This window comes from Gracilinanus agilis, chromosome 2, assembly GCF_016433145.1.
Source record: "Gracilinanus agilis isolate LMUSP501 chromosome 2, AgileGrace, whole genome shotgun sequence".
Classification (NCBI taxonomy): Eukaryota; Metazoa; Chordata; class Mammalia; order Didelphimorphia; family Didelphidae; genus Gracilinanus; species Gracilinanus agilis.
In genome coordinates, this window is record NC_058131.1 from 463,351,761 (window position 1) to 463,374,012 (window position 22,252).

Below are 22,252 nucleotides of genomic sequence, written 5' to 3' on the forward strand. Positions count from 1 at the left end.
GTTTATAGCATCTTTACACCATTGGGAAAAATTTTTTAAGGCATAATATTTTATTTTTAAAAATCCCGGGTTACCTTTTTCTAGTTAATGCTTGGCAGCAAAAATCAGGCTGGTTTTCTACTCCAGTCTCCTTCCATTTTTCTTCTTGATTCATTAGCCATTTACTCAAGCTGATGTAGTCCTCCTGAAGTCTGAAATAAAAAGTATATCTAAATTGCTAGGATTTCAAAGTCAATGGAACCTTTTATAAATGCTGGCATGACACCAAAATTATGGCTAAGCTATGTCATAGACTTCCCACAAGTAGATTTAGGGAGAAAATTATTTTAAATTGAAGCCAACTGGAACCTGAATAATAATGAGCCATGTTCTATTGTATTAAAACAATTAACATCAAATAGATACATTATAAAAGGATGGAAGTGAAATTTCAAAAGCTCTTTTTTTTTGTCTTTACCTTCTCTCTCAGAATTAATGCTAAGTAAGGGCTTAGAGCAGTGATGGTGAATCTTTTGGAGACTGCACTCTGTGCCCCAGGTCCCCCACCCAACACAGGAGAGGAAGGAAGCACTCCTACTGGGTGCTGGGTGGAGGGGTGAGTGATATGAAAAAATGTCATCAGGCACAGTGGAGAGGGGGAAGGAAGCAAAACTCTGCCAGAGTCCCTCTGCCTTACTAGTAATGAACTTAGGGGAATGCATACTCACAAAGAGTGCTTGCTCTGCATGCCATCTTTGTCACATGTGCCATAAGTTTTCCCTCACTGGCTTAGAGCAATAAAGGCTGGTCATACAGCTAAAGAAGTGTCTGAGGTCACACGAACCCAGGACAGCCTGTCTATAGGCCTGCCTCTCAGTCTACTGAGCAATCTAGTTGCCTCCTCAATAAGTTATTTTTAAAAGAAGTGAAATAAAAGAGAATGGAAGGAAAGAATAACACTTCACTCAACACTACCTTTAATAAAAGTCAGCATTGACAGCTGAGAGCCATTTTTATCATGTATTTACAATATAAAGTGACAATGCAGAATGTTCTATAAGTTAATAAATGAGCTTCCTGGTGAACATGGGCAGCTATGCATCTCCAAAAGGTTTGGGTATCAAGCTTCTCAGGATATGAATTATTCTTTAATGATAAGGGAACTTCCAAATTTCCATAATATTCCAGGGTCAGCCTCTGGATTAAAAAGAAAAGTATGTGTGTGTGTGTGTGGGGGGGGGTTCTGTCATATGATCTCTGTACATCTCAGCTGACCCTATGAATTACCAAGTTGTTAGAGGGCATCTATATGAGATTGATTAAATAATAACAGTTATATAATCATAACACCATAAAGAAACACACTTCTTTTACTACCTAAGTAACTGTTGTAAGCATTCATGAAGTTGCTTGGCTTGCATCTGACATGAGAACTTCATATTCTGTAATTCCAATTCTCGGGTCACGATCCAGTTACTCAGTCGTTTGACACTTGCCTTGGGCAGGTGCCTTTTTACATTATTCAGTGCAGTTTGTACTTCTTGTATGTCCTTGGCTTTTCCCTCAAAGGTCAGGAAATCCTTTAAAAAGACACAATGTATGGGGAGCGGAAAGGAAAGAGGGGAAGGGAGAGAAAAAGAGGGAAGACAGAGAGGGAGAGAAGGAGAGAGGGAGGGGAAGAGAGAGAGAGAAAGAGAGAGAGAGAGAAAGAGAGAGAGAGAGAGAGAGAGAGAGAGAGAGAGAGAGAGAGAGAGAGAGAGAGAGATTGCTTATGCATTTATTTCTCTTTCATTCCCCTGGCAAATCATTATTCCTTTGAAAGTCCATAGATGGGACCCATCTCCAAAGTGGCCACTATATTATAATGATAATTCTTTCTTTTTTACATAATAGAGTATGGCAGAGATGCTAATGCTCCAAAATGGTAAATAATCAAAATGACACTTCTACTTAGATACACGGATAGTTTCTTGTACTAATGGGTCTGCATTTCTGACATTCTAGAAAATACTTCAGTGTGTAAAACTAAGTAATCCTCTTTTCTATCAAACTTTCCCTAGAGCAGATATTGTAGTTAAGTGTTTGGATTTCAAGTGTTGAGGTGCAGATGACATGCCACTGCAGAATCTAAAATAGATTACTTCAATAAAAGAAGCTCACAAGTAAGATATTACTGAGGCAGATAATTAAACAGAGTGCCTCAAGTGCTCTCAAGAAATATGAAAGGATCATTTGTCAAATGTAAACTGTAATACAGCCAACCCACCCAGGAAAAATCATGAGTCAATGACATGTGTTTTTATAACTTCATCCTTATTGTCTAAAATAATTTCTTCCAACTTTAATTTTTTTATTCTTTTTTTTTAAATTTTTTTCTTAAATTTTAAACCCTTAACTTCTGTGCATTGACTCATAGGTGGAAGAGTGGTAAGGGTAGGCAATGGGGGTCAAGTGACTTGCCCAGGGTCACACAGCTGGGAAGTGTCTGAGGCCGGATTTGAACCTAGGACCTCCTGTCTCTAGGCCTGGCTCTCAATCCACTGAGCTACCTAGCTGCCCCCTATTTTTTTTTAATTTAATTTAATTTTTTACCCTTAACTTCTGTGTATTGGCTCCAAGGCGGAAGAGTGGTAAGGGTGGGCAGCGGGGGTCAAGTGACTTGCCCAGGGTCACACAGCTAGGAAGTGTCTGAGGTCAGATTTGAACCTAGGACCTCCCGTCTCTAGGCCTGCCTCTCAATCCACTGAGCTACCCAGCTGCCCCCCAACTTTAATTTTTTAAAATTTAACAAACCAGCAAAGGAAGGCAAATGGCCATTGGGCATGGGGATAAGACAAGAAGTTAAGTTAATCATCTTTCAAAGGAGTTAGAATGGTTTAGAATCTCTACAATGTACCCCAATTTTAAAATCCTAGAATACCTTGACCTACCCAATAAAATAATCAAAACCAAATTGAAGTGGTAGCTCATGACATCCATAGAGAAGGCTCAGACATTTATTTGTACCTGTAGAAAGCAAATCCAATACCTTCATGTTTTGGACTGAATATATATTTAAGTACCTGGTTGGAGGAGGGGGGCATAGTGGAATCTACCTTTTATGGGGTAACTGATAGGACCAAAAAATGTCAAAACATTAGAATATAAGCTAATTATGCATAGGGGTTATTTTCCCTTTCATACTCCTATCTCCAGCACCTAGCACAATGCCTAATACATAACAAGTGAGAAGTAAATGTTTTTTGCTTGATTGACTTGAAATCACCACCAGCCTATTGTCTTAATAGAGCCCAGGAAGGTGTGAAATAGCAGAGTCCCCTAAAGAAAAAGGCAGTAATCTTCTCTCTATGTCACTTAAAATGTCAGGGGGAAAACCCTTATGGCACTCAGTTCTTTTGTCAAGAAGGAGTGGGGCATGCCATCAAAGCACATGGTTCCTAAGTCAGCCCTTGCTTTCTATATTCTATAAGTCAAAGACTGGTTAATTAGGTTTACTAAACCACCCGTCATGGCCTTGGATGGCAGCTCATGCTTCTTGGAAATGATGTGTGGGAGGTACAGCACCACAGGACAAACTTCAAATGTAACACAAGATGGGACTTTTATTGAGGGTAAGTTTACTCACAAAAAGATGGATACACTTAGGACAGTCCTCTAGAGACCTGAATAGAGTTAGGTGCCCAATATAGGAGAAGTGAGATGGGTTTTACTAAAGTTCTTAACTGGGTCAAGCAAAACCAAAAGAGCTTGGTCTTTGGGAGTGGGACAAGGTTCAGGACTGATATTAACTCATTCTGGGGAGATACAAGAAGAAACTAGAGCCTGGTTGATATTCAGAAGGAAAAATGGACTTTGGATTATTACTGTTAGTCTTACTCTGTCAGGGTGATGGGGGATTTTTTTAAAGCTTCTTTATTTAGCAGGTTGGGGAAAGTACCATATTTCTTACCCTTATCTACTTTTACCTAGGAAATTAGTCTTTTGCCTTCCTCTCCCCATCATTTTGCACAAAATAAAAAAAAAAAAAGACTCATGCCTTACATTAAGTTTCTGGAGCTTTTCTTCCATACACATTTTGGTTTCTGGTGACTCAAAACACTCCTTAAGGGTCAACTGAATGTTGCTGAACCAATCATCAAATTTTTTACACTGATCTGCAGAAAGACATTTAAAACTTTACTTCATATATATATATGTATGTATATGCAAGAAGTTATTAAAATTAATTGTTACCATGAGCATGAACTATACTTCCCAGGTTAATGGTACAAACAGAACTTGTTGAAGGATTCTATATATTCATAATGCATTATTATGTATTATAATTATCTCTATATGTTTCTATCTCCTTTGAGTTATAATAAAGAGATTTTTCGAAAGAGTTCGATTGGGCAAGAGACTAAAACAATTGCGTAAAAATAATTTCAAATACAAATCATACTTTACAACATCTTTTCTAAATTTTGTATTATCCTGAACATTGAGCACACACTGAGCATATTCATTGAAAAGATTTGTTGCCAACTGAGGACAGAGAACATTTGGGGACCCTTGGTTGAGGGAAATCCTTTACTTGGAATTCCTTTTGACAATGAATCCATAGGTCGAGTCCCTACCTCTGCCCTTCTCTGCCAATATCTTTATTGATACATCTGAACTAAAACATTATGGCTAAAGTGTGAGGATCATGGTGCAATCTATAAGATCCACTGAACACAGCTTTTTATGCATACAGGTTTCAAATACTTTAATTCTTATATCTTTGAATGGAAAAGTCATATTATATGTCTAATAAGCCAGAGGATTATGGGTGGAAGGATCATTAATTATCTAGTAGAACTTTTTCATTTAGAGATGAAGAAATAAGTGTTGCTTAATCATTTTCAGTCATGTTCAACTCTTTGTGATCCTTTTTTGGATACTAAATTGCTATTTTCTTCTCTAGTTCATTTGACAGATGAGGAAATTGAGGGAAAAAGGGTTAAGTGACTTGCCCATGGTCACACAGCTAGTATCCAAGACTGGATTTGAATTCAGGAACTTCTGACTTCAGGACCAACATTCTGTCCACTCCTCCATGGAGCTGCCTCTGAGGATATAGTAGCTTCATGCAGTTAAGTGATTTGTCTAAGGTCACATTGCTAGTTAAAGACAGAACAAGGACTAAAACACCAACTACTAAGCAATTTAGTATATTTTCAAGCAGATTTTCCCCAAAGACTAATATGATCACCTCAGTCTTAGTTATTTGGGATGACTCTCTTTAAGAGAGACCTTGCATTCAGATTATCAGACATACATTAAGATGTACCAAAGCTGGGGGCAGCCGGGTAGCTCAGTGGATTGAGAGCTAGACCTAGAGACGGAAGATCCTGCGTTCAAATCTGGCCTCAGACACTTCCCAGCTGTGTGATCCTGGGCAAGTCACTTGACCCTCATTACCTACCCTTACCACTCTTCTGCCTTGGAGCCAATATACAGTATTGACTCCAAGGCAGAAGGTAAGGGTTTAAAAAAAAAAAGATGTACCAAAGCTAAATAAAAAAATTTTAGATGCTTAAGTAGCTAAGTGGTACAGAGGGTAGAATATAAGACTTGGAGTCAGGAATACATGATTTTTTAATCTGACCTCAGATACTTCCATTGTGACCTTGGGCTCAATCTCAATTTCTTGATCTGTAAAATGTTAATTTAAGCATCAAATGTGGCAGTATGTGTAATTAGAGCACTTTGAAAATCATAAAGCATTACATAAATGTTATTTCATTATTATCATTTTGCTCACCATTCAACAGATTGGAAAAGTGGTCTTGCAAAGTACGTTTTTTAGTACTAAATAAATCATTGATACTTTCATATTGCTTCTTCAATTCAGAGAGTTCAGGAGTCAGACAACCTATTTGATTCTCAAGTAGTATCATATTATGTTTTTGCTGGAGAATTTGCTGCTGTATTTCCTAGAAAGATAGACAGACAGACAGATCTCAGACTAGACTGCACCTTCTATCCAGCAGTCCACCCAGGCTATCTTGCCATGTGTCTTGCCCCTTCTTCCAAATATCCCTACCTGGAACAATGTCCTTCGGGCTGTACTTACAGAAACTATAACCTCAGTTCCTGAAGAGTTTATCCTGTTAGTTTTGGAACACTTGCCCTGTGGCTGAGCTGTTTTGACTGATAAATGAGTAAATATAAAGCTCATGCTTTACATTCCATCTTGATAATCACACTTTCTACTTTTTCTTTTACTCTGAATATAGCAATCAAACTAATACTACCCATTTATTCTGGAAAAGATATGGCAATGCCTTACAGATCAATTCACTGTTTTTGCTGTTGTTCATTCATTTTTCAGTCACACGGGAATCTTCATCATGCCATTTGGGGTTTTCTTGGCAAAAATATTGATGCAGTTTGCCATTTCCTTTTCCAGCTCATTTTACAGATGAGGAACTGAGACAAACGCGATTAAGTGACTTGTCCACAGTATATGGCTAGTAAGTATCTGAGGCCAGATTTGAACTCAGGAAGATGAGTTTACTTCTGGTCCAGCATGCTATTGAGCCACCTAGCTGCCATTTCACCAAATATCTAGCCCTCAACTCCTTTCCTTGGTCACAATTTTCCTGAATCATTTGTGTCTCTCTGTCTCTCTCTCTCTCTTCAAATGTAAGAGTCTTAAATGTGAAGATGTTTTCAGAGATAGAGTTGATAAACACTTATTAAGCAACTCCTATTGTGCCAGACACTGGATTAAGTACTGAGGATACAAAGGCTCTGCCCTCAATGAGCTCATGCTTTAATGATGGAAGACAATATATTAAAAAAAAAGCTGAAAAGTTGGGGAGGGGGGAGGTTTCATGCTTATATTTATCCCCAGTACTAAGCACAGTACCTCGAACATAGCAAGTGTTTAAGAAATGCATTGTCATTCATTAATCCATTTATTGAGAGATCTTGGAAAAAAACACAATAGATGCAAAAAATAGATGAATTTCAATTGCTTTTAAAAAGATTTATTGTTGGGTTGATTTCTCTATGCTGGCAGATATCTAAAGTTGAGGGAATTTAAGATGCAATAATTAGTTAACATCTGTAAAACAATTTGAAGGTGAAAGCACTCCATATGCATGAAATATTTTTCTCATCTTTCCAGTGACCTTTGGCATTTTCCTCCTGTCAATTTTAATTAATCTAAATAGACCAAGACTAACTGCAAAAATGAATCTGATTTATAGAAGAGGTAAAGTTGACAATACCTCCAATTTTGTAAAGATTTCCAAACTGTCAGAAGGAGACAGGGCTTTTAAGAGAGATTCAGTCATTCCAATCTGTGTCTTGGCCTGGTCAAGGTCTTCTTTTAGCTCAGCTGTACTCCCATTGAGTTCACTCAGGGTGGATTTGTCCATTAACTGCATTTTTATTTGTTCTATTCTGTTCAAAAGAGATGACTTGATAACCTGAAATTAGGAAAAACATCAAGTAATAGAAAGTATTTTTTCCAACTACATTTCATGGCGATGGCATTATTATGGAACAAATTGAGATTTTCATTATGAAGTGATTTAAATATGTCTTCAAAATCAGATCTTATTACCCCCCACTAAAGTCTCAATTTTTCTTCTTCATAGACACAGCCTCCCAAAATGATATCCTTTAAAAAGAAAAAAAAATTCAGAAAGTAACATCCTAACCATTTCTTTCTCTGAACAGCTAATTTTAATTTTTTCTTATCCATGAAACATTTATTTCAGGATAGTTTTATCTAGATCACTACCTGAGATACCCTCATCAACATCCTCATTTGGACAAATAGAAAACCAAATGGATCAAACTAATTTTTTCTCCAAATAGGAATTCTAGTATAGTGACGTCTAGGAGAGGCTTTACACAGCTATCTATGGAAACAATAGTAATAGTTAGAGTTAGGAAAAGACCAGCATTATCTTAGATAGGTCACTTCATTTCTTCCAGTCTTGTTTTTATTCTCCCACCCCTCCCCCCCCCCGCCATTTAAAATGAGATAAAAATGTTCATGCTATCTCATTAGGTTGTTTTGAGAAAAATGCTTTGTAAACTTCCAAATACTTACTCTATATGAATTGCTATTTATTTTAAATTAAAAATGATATAATGATAATTTACACAGTACTTTAAAAACATTTCATTTGAGCTTCAGAAAAACCCGTGGAGGTAAGAACAATTATTATCTTCATTTTACAGATGATGCAACTGAGGCAGGAAAAGGTGAAGTGAGTTATCCAAGACCACACTGAGGAACAATTTGTACTCAGATCTTACTGACTCAAATGCTCCTTGAATTGCATCATATGGCAGTTTCTGAAAAGAGTAATGAAAAGAGATCTGGATTTGGAGCAGTTACCTAAATTCTCAAAGGAAGTTGTAAGATGGAGAAGCAATAGTAATATCTGTAGTACCTACCTGCTGGAAGGATAAAATGATAGCTATAACACCACAAACTTTACAGAAGCATTATGTAAATATTAACTATTACTGTTATAAAATTATTATGTTATAATTTTATTTCCTCTTCCACACAAGGAGCACTGAAAAAAAAAGTCCTGACTTTAGAATTTTTAAAAGTATAATCACAAAAAAATAATGTGCTTGATGAAAGAGAATATAATTATTTTAGACCATTTTCAATATTTTTATCAACTGATAAAGTGTATATTATAATAATTCCAGTTTATGTTCTTTTTGTAGAAAAAAGATATGTATTATAAGCAAAAGTTTATAAATACTGATGTAGCAGATACATGTTTAAGACTTTTAAACAATAATTATCTTACCTGTAATTCAAGAGGTGGTTCACTGATTTGAAGAAGTTCTTCTATTTCAACTAACCTTGCGCCAAATTTGGCACTGTTCTGCTCTTGGATTTTTAGCTCTTCCTAAAACGCAATTTAAGGAAATAGTGGTATTAACCTTTCTTCTTTTAAATTTTTTATTCATATCTTCCAAAATTCAGTAATAATTGTCAATAATAATACCATCTAGCATTTATAGGGCACTTTAAGGTTTGCAAAGTGCTCTGCAAATATTATTGTACTTAATCCTCACATTAACCATGGGAAGCAGGTGCTATTATTATCCTCATTTTACTTATGAGGAAACTGAGGCAGCCAGAGGTCAAATGACTTGTTCAGGGTCACATAGTAAATGTCTGAGATCACATTTGAACTCATGTCTTTTTGTATCCAGGTCCAACAGTATATCCATTATACTCTAGGTGCCGTTAAAGAAGAGAAGAATTGGATTATGACTAATATGTCCATTTTTATCAAAGCATTTCCTGGCAAAGGAGTGTATATGTTAATAGAATACAATACTTAACCAATTACATATATGACTTTAAATATACATATATATATATGATATATAAGATTAAATTATTAAATCCAAAAAGCTAAATTATTATTTTATTATTAAAACTTTATCACACCAAAAAATGTTGTGCCCAATTCTAAATTTTAATGCAAAAGTGTGAGTCTTTGATGCTCAGATAATTAATTCTTTTGACCCTCAAATTTTAAATCTCTCATGTTCTTTTGAGGAAAAGTCTCATTTATGCTGCCAAAAAAACCCTCCATGCCCCATTCATAGAAACTTCTAGCTGTGTCATACGATGATCACAAAATTTGTCTCTGATGGATTCTTTACAGATCAAATGAGATCATATTTGTAAAGCACTTAGCACAGGGCCTCTACCACACAATTGGGGCTTAATAAATTCTGGTTTCTCCTCCTAACCACCCTTCTTCTATGTTAGTATTCACATCAGAGGTCATCAAGGAAATAAATGATTTCCTAATAGTTTTTCCATCTCACCATGGAGATAAAACAAACCAAATATAAAAATTGTTGTTATAAAACATCATTTTTGACACCGATAGCTTACATATTATATATCTTACTTTAAGTCCATCTTATGAATGGACTTTTCTTTTTTCTGTATAGTTACCTGCACCTGTATTCTTTCTGCATCATTCAGTTCGTGGACTTCAACTTTTCTAAGCACTTTTTCAATCCACTCATCAATTATACTTGTTAAATTAAGAAGTTTGTCCCACAAGGCTAGAGCCCTGACCAGATTATCATAATAGTTTTCTGTCTTTTCATTTATCTGTCAGAAATCAAACATAAAATAATAATTTCAGTAATGAAATAATACGAAAAATATTTTAGACAGAACAATATTCTAACATAACACTTTGGACTTATCTTCACTCCTCAAATAATTTATTTTATTTATGCATAAAATTATCTGCTTGACTTTTTTCTTCACAGTCATTCCTGTGAGAAAAAATAATAGCTGATTTGCTATAACTGAAAGGAATTTCAATGCAGCTGAACATAATTTCAGAAGTATAAAAAAGATGTTAGTTTTAAACTCTACAAATACATATAAATGTACCCTCAATTTTTATTTCACCAACCTCTACATATGTAATTTGCTATTATTCTATTAGAAGTGGTATAATGTTCAATTTATTCTAAATAATTATAGTTTCAAGAAAATTGAAATAATATAGCAAAATAGAATTCACAATTACTTATCACATACATCAAGCCATCTGTCCACAATAACATTAGCCTCTTTCTCAAAGGGAGGCTCCTCAAAGGTTATCATTTTGTTTAGTTGGAACTGCAAATTTTTACAGATCTGGTTTATTTTTTCTACATCTTCTGAATGTTCATTAAATTCCTCTCTGACTATTTCAATCTAAAAAAAAAAGACAAACACATTTTTAAAGGCCTTGTGTATAAGATTACTATAACTTCAATTATACCTTTTAACACATTTATCAGCTGATAAAACAAAAGCAACATTATGAAAGTATTATCCATAGCCTTGAATGCAGTAACAGAATTTCAACTTGTTATATAACACTAAGTGGTAAAGATTCTACTCATCACTTTAAAATTCATCAGATATATTAAATGACGGATGTATAGCTCATAATAAACCAAATTCTAGCCTAGCCTCAAACTTCTCTTTGCTGTTCCTGGTGGATAGTTGTAATTTTTATAAAACTATTATTCTTGCCTAAGAAAAATTCAGTAACACCAAAAATGATTGACATCTCATCTTCCTGGCACTCTAGGTAAGAAACACAAATCCTCCCTGGATTTTTCTTAACTTCTACAAAATAGAAAATAACTTAGGTTCATAACTTTTACAAAAAGAGGCAATTAAGAGCCTAAAGAGCAAAACAACACACTAGTAAATTCAATACACTCAGGGAATTCACTCAATCCAACAATCTTACAGGATACCAATATGTAAAGCTAGAAAATACTGACACCTAGTGCCTATAAGCTGACCAAAATAAATAACATTTTCTATAGACAATGAAGTCTACTTTTTGATAGGCATAGTCAATTCCTAAGGGGAAAGGATGAGTAAAAAAGATAAAGAACTTTTAAAGAGAGGAAAGAACTGCATTTTTTGTTTTACAATGAATGAAAGTCTTACATAATGGCAAAAAGGCTTGTTCTGACATTTCCTAAGGTTTGCTAATCCCCTGGCTCTCTTTCTAGTATTTCTTTTGCTCTTCTCTCTCTCAATGAGGTTAAGAATTTGGCATTCTAAAGCAGTCAAACACTCTTTCTAAGATTCTAAAGACTAGAAGTTCACAGTAATATCAACTTTCAATCACATTGGTGAAAACCAGCATGAAAATCTACTCATTTTCTGGATTTATATTTAAAATGTTGTTTGACTCATCCAAAGATTAAATTAAAAGTTTTTCAAAACAATTAAGAAAACTTGGGGGGGAAGAGTTTTTTCTAAGAAAAAATAGCATTCAATAGAACTGAATATCCAAAACTACAAAAGTTAATAATAACACTTTCCTTGCAGTGCTGTAGAGGGTTAGAAATCTCTTACCACAGTGACCAACATGGAAGGATGTTTTGCATGATAATACGTGTATAATTCAGATCAAATTATTTACCCTTTCTAAGGGGGGAGAGGAAATAAAAGGAGGAAGGCAATTTGTATATTATTATTTCAGAAAATGTATGTTGAAAATTATCATGTGTAATTAGGAACATAAAATATCTTTTAATTAAAAAAATAAATATCACCAATAATAGAAGTCAGAAATTTAGCAAGTTTTAAAAGAGGTTTACAGATTCTATTTCATTTTTAAAACATCCTTAAAGAAGGCTTTGCCTTTCAGTAAGTGCCTACGTGATATGTGATAGACACAGAAGGGGAAGAGGGAACAAAAGGAGAAGGAGAAGGAGCAAAAGTAGAATGAGGAGAGAAGAGAGAAAAGGAAGGAGAGAGAGAAAGGGAGAGAAGAGAGGAGAAGTCAGGACAAAACAGCACTGGAGAGGAAAGAGATTTCCAGAGCCAAGAACCTCATCAGAGAGCAGGGGATACAAAACACAAATAAATTTCAATAATATGTAAGAAATGATAATAACTGAAAAATAGTAGAAACATTCCTACTCAAAATCCTTGAAGGGAAAAATCTTTTCCAAATGGGGAAAGAATTAACAGAAGTTTTGAAGATAGGTAAAAATTACATAGGCAAATGAGGGAAGGGAGAATAGATTCCAGGCATATAACACTAAAGAGTCAAGGAAATTCCCATTTTATCCCATTTTAAATTTCTATGACACTATTTTTAATATAAGTTTTCTTCTTATGATGAACTTTTAGTACCAATGTAAACACTTTAATACACAATGATCAGAAAGGATTGTGGATGAAACTGTAAACTATCATTTACAGTTTTACATTATGTAAATTATACTATGCTGTGCAAATCTATGCTCAATAATGTTTTCCATATAGTATAAAAATGAGGCTATAAACATTCATAGTTATTAGAGATACACTTAAGAGATGAAGTGGAAACTAATCATTGTAAAATATAAACCCTGAATTATTCAGGGTTGATAAATATTTTTATCCTCACTTTTTTTGCTCTTTGATGGTAGTTACTTAATATTACAGGTCACATTTTGGATTTGGGGATGGGGGAGGATCAGAGCTGGATTAACATAGAAATGATTTTGATCTTAAAGAGGTAAGAGGAGTGATGATATCCATCATGAAATGACTCTCATACCCAGAACAACTTCAGAGGCATCCTAGACCTCCAAAAGTCTTTCAAACCACAGATGTCCCCAAGAAGAGGTTGTTGAACTGGGTTTTTAGAACTTTTCTTAGTCAAGAACTACAATCCCTAAATTGGAACAAGGTGAAATCAAGGTCCAAGTGGGAAATAACTTTTGCTCTATTGCTTTTGGCTGTTGATTAGCAATCATCTCTGGTGACCTCATCTACACATAAACAAAGAAACCACAAGATAGTACTACATTATTTCCTTCATCTAATGAACCAAAGCCAATAGATAGTCATAACTTAGGCTTGAGACCAATTTATAAATCACAAAATCACAAACAAATAGCATTGCCCCACACACTAGAGCAGTAATACCCTCATTAATAACATTCTCAAAGCCAAAGACCCTAAAATGACACCATTGACCTACATTCATTTAGTAAGAACTTATTTAAGCACTTCTTTAAGTCTCTGGGACACTAACTTGTTGTTATGTTTAGTTATATCAGATTCTTCATGGCCCCATAGACCATACATAGCACTCCAGGTACTTCTACAGTCCATTATCTATCTAATTCTGTCCAAATTCATGTTGTTTCCATGACACTATCCATCTCATCTTCTAGGTCCCCCTTTCCCTTTTTTCCTTGTATTAACAGTTTAATATTCTCTGTCAGTATCCATTTTCATTTTAGCCATTTTATATAAAAAATGCAAAGAAAAGCAAAGAAAATGAGGAGAAATTTGACAAAGTAATGCCCTCTTATTTAAGGAGAAAAGGCTATCCTTAGTCACCTTGCAAAAATTAACATAGTCAGTCATTCTTTAGGAGCTCACCTTTGCTATCCTCCTCTTCAGATTCTCCTTTCCCATATAAGAAGCCTGCAGTGAGATCACATTTTCTTCTTTGTGTATCAAAGAGGTCAAAATACTTTTGCAATTGTGGTACTGCTTCAAGAGATCCATTGCTCTTTGGCATTGCTCAACGCTGTGAAAGGGGAAGCATTTATACTTAGGTACATTTTTATTAACAAGCTATAATTCTCCCTTTGCAAATGCCCAACCATTAATTAATAGCTACTCAGTAAAAAGAAATTTTCCTACTCAAACAGCTCCACAATATTAAGTTCTACCAACTTAACCTAAAAATCACTGTAATTATATTTGCCTCACATTTCAAAATGAACCATTCCACTGATATTTTTGCCAGAGGAACCATACAGGTGATGATGATCATTTGCTATTAACTTCAAGGAGAAACACCAGAGGATAATTCTGATTACATTTTCTATCCAAAATACAAGCTCTCTAAAAAATGATAAATCCTTAGCATTACTCCCTATTAACTCACATAGACAAAGGTATGTACAGTGACCATATTTTGTTAAATTATAGCAGGACACCTGGGCTGACAAATGATGCTACTTCTGAAATGTCTCATTAAGAGTATGCTTTCGTTCCTTTAAATAATTATCCCAAATAGTGTTGTGGTGTTATGGCTATAATTATTCTACTCAGGTCCAGTCATTTCCAAAAGATGAAACAATCTCGTTTTAGTTGATCTAGACTATCAAAGAATTTCTGTAATAAAACTCATTATCAACTAATTTCATGCATTATGGATGTTCTTTTAGTAAGATCCATGTTCAAACATAATTTTATAAGGGTTAGGATATATTTTCTATTTTGGAAAGGTACTCTTGCATTACCATTCTTCAAGAGAGGATTTTACATCTTCCCATAAACATGCTGTCTCTTGGCATTGTTGACTTGGGGTTTCTCCTTTTGCATCTTTTAACTCTGGAAGAGAACTGGCCATTTTTTTGAGGTAGTTTATCTCCTCTGCATAGTAATCCAGATCCTTCTCCAGTTTGGTTAATGATTTTATCCTTAGTAATGAAAGAAAGTTGTTACTGATTAGGGAAGGGAGAAAAATTATTAACTAGGGGAAAATATTTATAGTAAGTATCTCAGATATCAAAAAAATAGCCAAAGGATAAGAACACACAGATCTTAAGAAGTTTAACCTGTCAAGACCTATATGAAAAAATTCCTAAAAGAAATGAGAATAACAAACAACTCTGAGGCTTTGTCTCAGTTATGTAATTGGCAAAGATGAAAAAAATTTTAATGACAATTACTGAAGTGGTCATGGAAGACTAGGGCAAGCTGATACAATGTGGTAGAAGCTGTGAAGTGGTTCAATGATTTTGGAAAGTATAATAACAAAGACTGTGGATATGCTTTAACTTAGTGATAATCCTGGTAGACAAAAATGTCAAAGATATAGAAAGAGGACCTATGTGTACAAAAATTGCATTTTTTCTTTTTAGAGCAAAAGATTAGAGAACAAATTGGGTGTCCATTGATTGTGGAATAGCTAAACAAATTATGCTGTGTGACTATTATGGAATATTATTGTATCAAGAGACATTATGAAAGGCATGAATTCAACAAAACCTATGAAGACTTGTATGAAACAATTGAGAGCAAAGATAGCACAACTAGGAGGATCTATATCTATAATAATTAAAACACTATATGAACAGTTTTGAAAGAATGAAAAACTCTGATCAATGTAATTATTAATGATGTCTCCGGAAGTCATTACTACAATTTCTTGGTGGAGAAGAGATGATTGACTGGTGACTTTTCAACACAATACAATTTTTTTTTTATTTGACCAAACCTATTTTCGGTTTTTAACTATATGTCAGAGGAGTGTTGGAGAAGAAATGAGAGTGAGAGGACAAAAAGAAAAAATGAAAGAAAATTTGTACCAATGAAACACTTAAAAATCCATAGAAGAGAATTCAGAAGGGGACAGAGACAAGCAAGGCAATTTAGACATCAGCACAATAAATAGGATATTGGTATAGTATGGATATGTGTGTATACATATATATATATACACATTAAAAGAAACAAGTTGTATATAGTAGATTCATGGTTTCATGTCTGATTCTTTCTTATTGTTCTTTTTACATATGAAGTCATTTATATTTATTGATGATTCTTATTCTTGGTAAAATTTTAGAAATAAAACCAATAGACATTTGAGAATAATTACAATATCACACACATATAAAACATAGTATTTTTAAAGATCACTAAACACTTTCCTCACTACATTCCTATTAGGTGGATAATACAAATATTCTTACCCCCTTTTGATGATGAAAAATCTGGTGTTCAGACAGTAACTCATTCTTAGTCATGTAAGTTAGAAGTTTCAGAACTGAGACCTGAACCCACATGTTCTAATTCTAGAGTTCCATACTCTCTGTTAAACCATGAACCTACAAGTTTTTTTAGATTAAAATAGAAGGTTTCCACTCACCTCTGTTTCACTGCTGGAATTGTTGGATCTTTCAAGCCAATTTTATTAATCTGGTCCTGAATATATTTAATATTTTTAAGGACATCAGTATTTTTGGTAGCAAAAACCTCCTGTAATTGGACTTGTTCAGTGAAATCCTCATGTTCATTTTGACCATGTGTCTCATCTATCATTTTTGAGAAAACTTCAACAAGTTTTTCACAGCAAGTATCTTCACCTTGATCAGCATTTTTTAAGCATATGTCAAGCATTTTCATACGCTGATCCAAACACTTGGCCTCTTCTTCCATTAGTGAAATTTTTTTCTGCACATCTTCTTTTGTCCAGCTGTTTTTTTGCATCACAGGTATATCTGATGTTGAAAAATCAGTTGTAGATTGAAGAGAAAGTTTAGCTTTTCTCAGGAAAGCCAAAAAGTCTTCAAGAGCTTTAATGGCTATTTCACTGCTCTGCATTTTGATGTTCATTTCTTCAAAATGTGCTCTATATTTTACTATAATGCTCTGAATTGCATGAAGATCGATCCAGTTAAATTCATTTAATCCACTACTGCCTGACTGTTCCAAGTTACTACATAATTCAATTTGTTGCACTATACACCTCTGGATATCCTGAAATAAGAGTACGAATACCTTAGGACACAAGCAAAGAAAGACAGGTGGCATGTAATAAAACAATCAAAATTATGCAACTAGGTTTGGACCAGAAAAATACTCCAGAATTTAAACAAAGCTGAGTGAGTGGACTGAATGGATTGTTTTAATTTGGTAATGCGATGGCCTCTCCAATAGTCTTACTAGAAGGAAAACAAACCAATACATCAATAATGTAAAAAGCAATATAGCTTGAATGTTTGGGACTCTCATTAACAACAGAGCACTTTCCTTTTCTTCTTCTTCTCTCCTTCTCCCAGTCCTCCTCCCCACCACCATTTAAGATAAAATGGGATTTTGAAGAATTTAGATAAGTCAAAGAATAAAAGGCCAAAAAAAGCCAATGTGTTCAGGTTTTTATGATGCTAATGTGAGTCAGCAAGTATTTATCAAGCTTCTACTACATGCCAGGCCCCATGCTAAGTACTGAAGATACAAAGAGGGGCAAAAGACCATCTCCATATCTATGAATCTACCAGAAGAGATCATTCTTTTATAAATAAACTGTAAGAAGTTTTCCCTTTTACCTTAAGATTTTGGTAGACATCATCAACACCAGCTAGATTAAATTCTTGTATGTCTATTTGAAGAAGGAATTGTTCTGAGTCAACAAGGAGAAAAGCTTCTTTTTCTACTGGCAAAACAATACTCAATGCAGCTTCTAAGGATTTCATCCTATGTGAAAAGGAAACACAGTGATAAGAGAGAACCACAAGAGCAAGTCTCTCTTAGAAAATAATGCTACAACGGTTTCAGTTCAATTTAATTCCACAAACATTTAAGTGCCTACTTTGGGGAAGGGCTCTATGCTAGGTAATAGTTTATAAAGACAAACTAAAAAAGTCCCTGCCTTTAAGGATCTGACTTTCTATTGATTGGTCAAATATTATACTTTGGCCTACAATATACACAGAACCCATTATATACTATTCCTAATACTCAGACAACAAATAACGTTGAATAAACCTAATTTCTAATATCCAAAGCACTGTTTAAGAGTACCACAAGCAGTAGTCTAAAGTCTTCAGCTGTTGTATATTTGAAGAGTTCAAAGAAAAAAAAGGAGCCAGAATCAGGGTCCCAAGAAAAACTTACTGAGGCTAATACAAGAAGCAAAGGGAAGACTAACTTGGAGTCTTATTTGTTCCTGCCTATGCTCTCTAGCATGTCAGATTTATCTTTTAATTATCTAGAGATTTTTAAATTTTTTATTTTAACCATTGGGGTGGAAGCCTTTCTAAAAAACATTTCACACTGTCCTACCATTTTATTTTTTAAATTAATTAACTAGTTTAATTAATTTAGAATACTTTTTCTGTGGTTACATGATTCATGTTCTTTCCCTCTCTCCTCCCCCCACTCTGATAGCCAACAAGCAATTCACCTGGGTTTTATATGTATCATTGATCAAGACCTATTTCCATATTAATATTTGTAATAGAATGATCATTTAGAGTCTATATCCCCAATCATATCCCCATCAAACCATGTGATCAAGGAAATGTTTTTTTCTTCTGTTTCTGCTCCCACAGTTCTTTCTCTGGATCTGGATTGCATTCTTTCTCATAAGTCTCTCAGAATTATCCTGGATCATTGTACTGCTGCTAGTAAAGAAGTCCATTATCTTTTATTGTGCCACAGTGTATCAGTCTCTACATACAATGTTCTGGTTCTTCTCCTTTCACTCTGCATCAATTCCTGGAGGTCATTCCAGTTCACATGGAATTCCTCCAGTTCATTATTCCTTTGAGCATAATAGTATTCCATCACCAACCATGATACCACAATTTGTTCAGCCATTCCACAATCAAAGGGCGCCCCTTCATTTTCCAAATTTTTGCCACCACAAAGAGTGCAGCTATAAATATTTTTGTACAAGTATTTTTCCTTACTATCTCTTTGGGATATAGACCAAGCAGTGGTATGGCTGGATCAAAGGGCAGGCAGTCTTTTAAAGCCCTTTGGACATAGTTCCAAATTGCCTTCCACAAAGTTTGGATCAATTCACAACTCTACTAGCAGTGCATTAGTGGCCCAATTTTGCCACATCCTCTCCAATACTTATCGTCCTGCCATTTTAAATAGATTATGATAAGTATAACCTGATCCTATCATGTGTATAAATGGAAATTTTGAACCTTGGACTTTATCCCCCATAAGTCCCTTAGTTTTCCCAAAATTCCCTTTAATCTCTCCTGTGCCTCCACGTTTGCATGGTCACGTTATTGTTTTATGGTTGGCTGTAACTCCTCCCTCTTTCTCTTTGGTTCCTAGGAGTGAGCTGGTTAGTACCTTTTAGTTAGTCTCTTTTGTTAGTTTATTATTAATAAAATATTTATAAATATAATATTTAGTATTTTGAATATTAATTTTGATCTCCACACATGATAACCAAAAGTTATTCCAAAACTTTATTTTTCCCCTTAATCTCCTACCTTCACCCCCAACACCCAGTTATACACGACAGTCTCTTCAAGGACCTTAATCTAGCATAAGGGCACCACTTTGGAATCATGCTCCCAGCTTCACTCTCCCACATCTCTTTATAGCCATTTGCTTACCAAGTATCACTTGTGTGTCTCTTTCTCTCCACTCACATAGCCATAAAACTAGTTTGAATACTCATCAACTCTTAGCATTACTAGAACCTTCTGATGGTCTCCCTGCTTCAAGTGTCTCCCTTCTCGAATCCATTTCCCACATATTAGCAAAAGTCATATCCCTAAAACATAAGTCTGACCATCACTTTCTTATTTAAAAAGTTCTAATAGCTCCATGTTGTTTCTAGAATGAAATGCAAATTCCTCCCCTGGCATTTAAGCTCCTTCACAATCTGACCTACTTTTCCAGGCTTATTTCACACTCATCCACTCTGTGATCTCATCAAATTATACCACCAGTTGTTATAAAATTCAATGTCTTGTCTCCATGCTTTTGCACACTGTCCCTTATGTCTGAAATAATTATCAACTTATAGGCAGCTTGGTGACCCAGTAGATAGAGCACTGGGCTTGGAATCAGGAAGATTTATCTTAATGAGTTCAAATCTGTACTCAGATACTTCCTAGCTACGTGACCTTGGACAATGGCAGGACAATAAATATTGGAGAGGATGTGGCAAAATTGGGCCACTAATGCACTGCTAGTAGAGTTGTGAATTGATCCAAACTTTGTGGAAGGCAATTTGGAACTATGCCCAAAGGACTTTAAATGACTACCTGCCCTTTGATCCAGCCATACCACTGCTTGGTCTGTATCCCAAAGAGATAATAAGGAAAAATACTTGTACAAAAATATTTATTATTACAGCCAACCATAAAGCAAAAAACTTGTTTGTCTCCATTTCTTCATTTGTAAAATGACCTAAAGAAGGATATAACAAACCACTTCCCTACTGTTACAAAGAAAATGCAAAAGGGGTCACAAAGAGTATGACACAATTAAGCAACAACAATTTACTAACTTATCTGTATACTCTGATCCCCACTGGAGAATTTGAGCTCCCTGAGAGCTCAAAAAAGAAGTGGTTTGTTTTTCATCTATGTGCCTAGGCATAGAATAGGTGCTTAATATATTTTAATTGACTTGAATTAATGGATAGAAAAAGAAAATAAAGTTCCTGACAGAAATTTTAAATACTAATCACTCTTGAACAATGCCAGAAAAAAATTATTTACTGTTCTATACAGATACTTGTAGTTTAAAAAAGTACAATCATAACTTGGTTAAGACGGCTTCTTTCATTGTGTTCATTACCATTCAGAAACTGTATAATTTTGCTGTTAACAATAGTCATGCAATAGTCATAATCATAATCCAAAATTATCATATGTTCAAAGATTTATTGTTCCTTGTACCTTTTGCTTAGAATCACTTGAAGCTCTTCTTCTTTTCTCTTTAATTTTTCCCTTGTTCGAGAAAGAGTAGACCTTTCTGGATCCCTCACAATTTTTTCCAACTTCAATGAAGTAGTTTCAAACTCTGACCAGCAAGAATCAGTTTCATTTTTTAAAGCCTGAAGTAGAATAAAAAACTGTTTTAGGATATAATTTTTTTAACATTTAATAATTTTTATATTTTAGAGAAGTTAACAGGGTTACATGATTCATGCTCTTACTTTCCCCTTCACACCCACACCTCCCCCACTCCATAGCCAATGCGCATTTCTACTGGTTTAGGATATAATTTTTATAAAGGTATAATTATAATCCCATATTCCCAAATTTCATATTTTACTATTTGGGCACAGTGTCAAAGTTAGTAAAATGCACAGGAATAATGACTTAAAGATTTCCCCCCACATTTATAAGTGAGTTATACAGTGCAAAATAGGATAAATTTTTATCTTAATTGATATAATCTAAAAGTAGTAAATGATAGGTCTTTCCAAGTGTATACAATCACCTTTTTTTTTAACTTAAAACAAGGGACATGATTTATGTGCATTAGTATTTGCGTCAATACTGTTTTTTTGTCCTTTAAAAAAGCAAGCCTATGTAGTCTCAACTAATAGGAACTTAGATTATACTGAAACTGATGTAAAACATGAAAAATGAATGAAATTAGTTTGTAAATGCTAACTATATTCAGGAGTGTGCTGGAGCCAGATCAAACTGGCCCATGACAGCCAATTGTTCAGTTTTCAGTTGGATCATCTACATCTTGGAAATCAGCAAATACTACAAAATCAAGGCTTAGTTTTTTTAATTGTCTAGATTTAAGAAAGTGATAAAGAAAATGTTAAAAAGTGTGTTGTACAAGATTTTTTTTCTTTTGAGATTTAGTTAAACATTTACTAAATGCTCTCCTCTCCCTTTCTACTCTTCCCTCTCTTCTTCCACATTTCTACCCCTCTCTTTCTTTCTCTATTTCTCTCATCCTTTCCTTCTCTTCTTCCCTTTTTTCTCTATTTCCCTACTTCCTACTAACAAATAAAAATATCATAACAAAAAGAAAATTAACCATATTTGGCCACCTCCTTTTCAAATCTAGTCAACAAGAATTTATTTAAAAACTTACTTTGCTCCAGAGATAAGTGCTAAATGCTAGAGACAAAGAAAAGTAAAAACTCTTCTTGCTCTCAGGGAGTTTATGATCTAATGTGTTACACATTTCTTAAATAATCCTCTTAAACTTGCTTCTCACATGTAACTTCAAGTTGTCAATAAATTAAAG

General features: G+C 34.5%; 1 protein-coding gene across 1 annotated transcript in view; it reads right to left on the reverse strand.

Annotated features, from left to right (window-relative positions):
• The window catches only part of SYNE2 (spectrin repeat containing nuclear envelope protein 2), a 419,774-nt gene that overhangs the window by 230,510 nt on the left and 167,012 nt on the right, over positions 1-22,252 (reverse strand). Inside the window, exons 29-41 of the mRNA XM_044664857.1 lie at positions 20,935-21,092; positions 17,605-17,752; positions 16,425-17,035; positions 14,794-14,973; positions 13,922-14,072; positions 10,568-10,726; positions 9,965-10,126; positions 8,793-8,894; positions 7,239-7,439; positions 5,765-5,936; positions 4,021-4,133; positions 1,357-1,559; positions 75-191 (exon numbers count right to left, since the gene is read on the reverse strand). Of these exons, the coding sequence (XP_044520792.1) occupies positions 75-191; positions 1,357-1,559; positions 4,021-4,133; positions 5,765-5,936; positions 7,239-7,439; positions 8,793-8,894; positions 9,965-10,126; positions 10,568-10,726; positions 13,922-14,072; positions 14,794-14,973; positions 16,425-17,035; positions 17,605-17,752; positions 20,935-21,092 (2,477 nt within the window). The remainder of the gene's footprint in view (positions 1-74; positions 192-1,356; positions 1,560-4,020; positions 4,134-5,764; positions 5,937-7,238; positions 7,440-8,792; positions 8,895-9,964; positions 10,127-10,567; positions 10,727-13,921; positions 14,073-14,793; positions 14,974-16,424; positions 17,036-17,604; positions 17,753-20,934; positions 21,093-22,252) is intronic.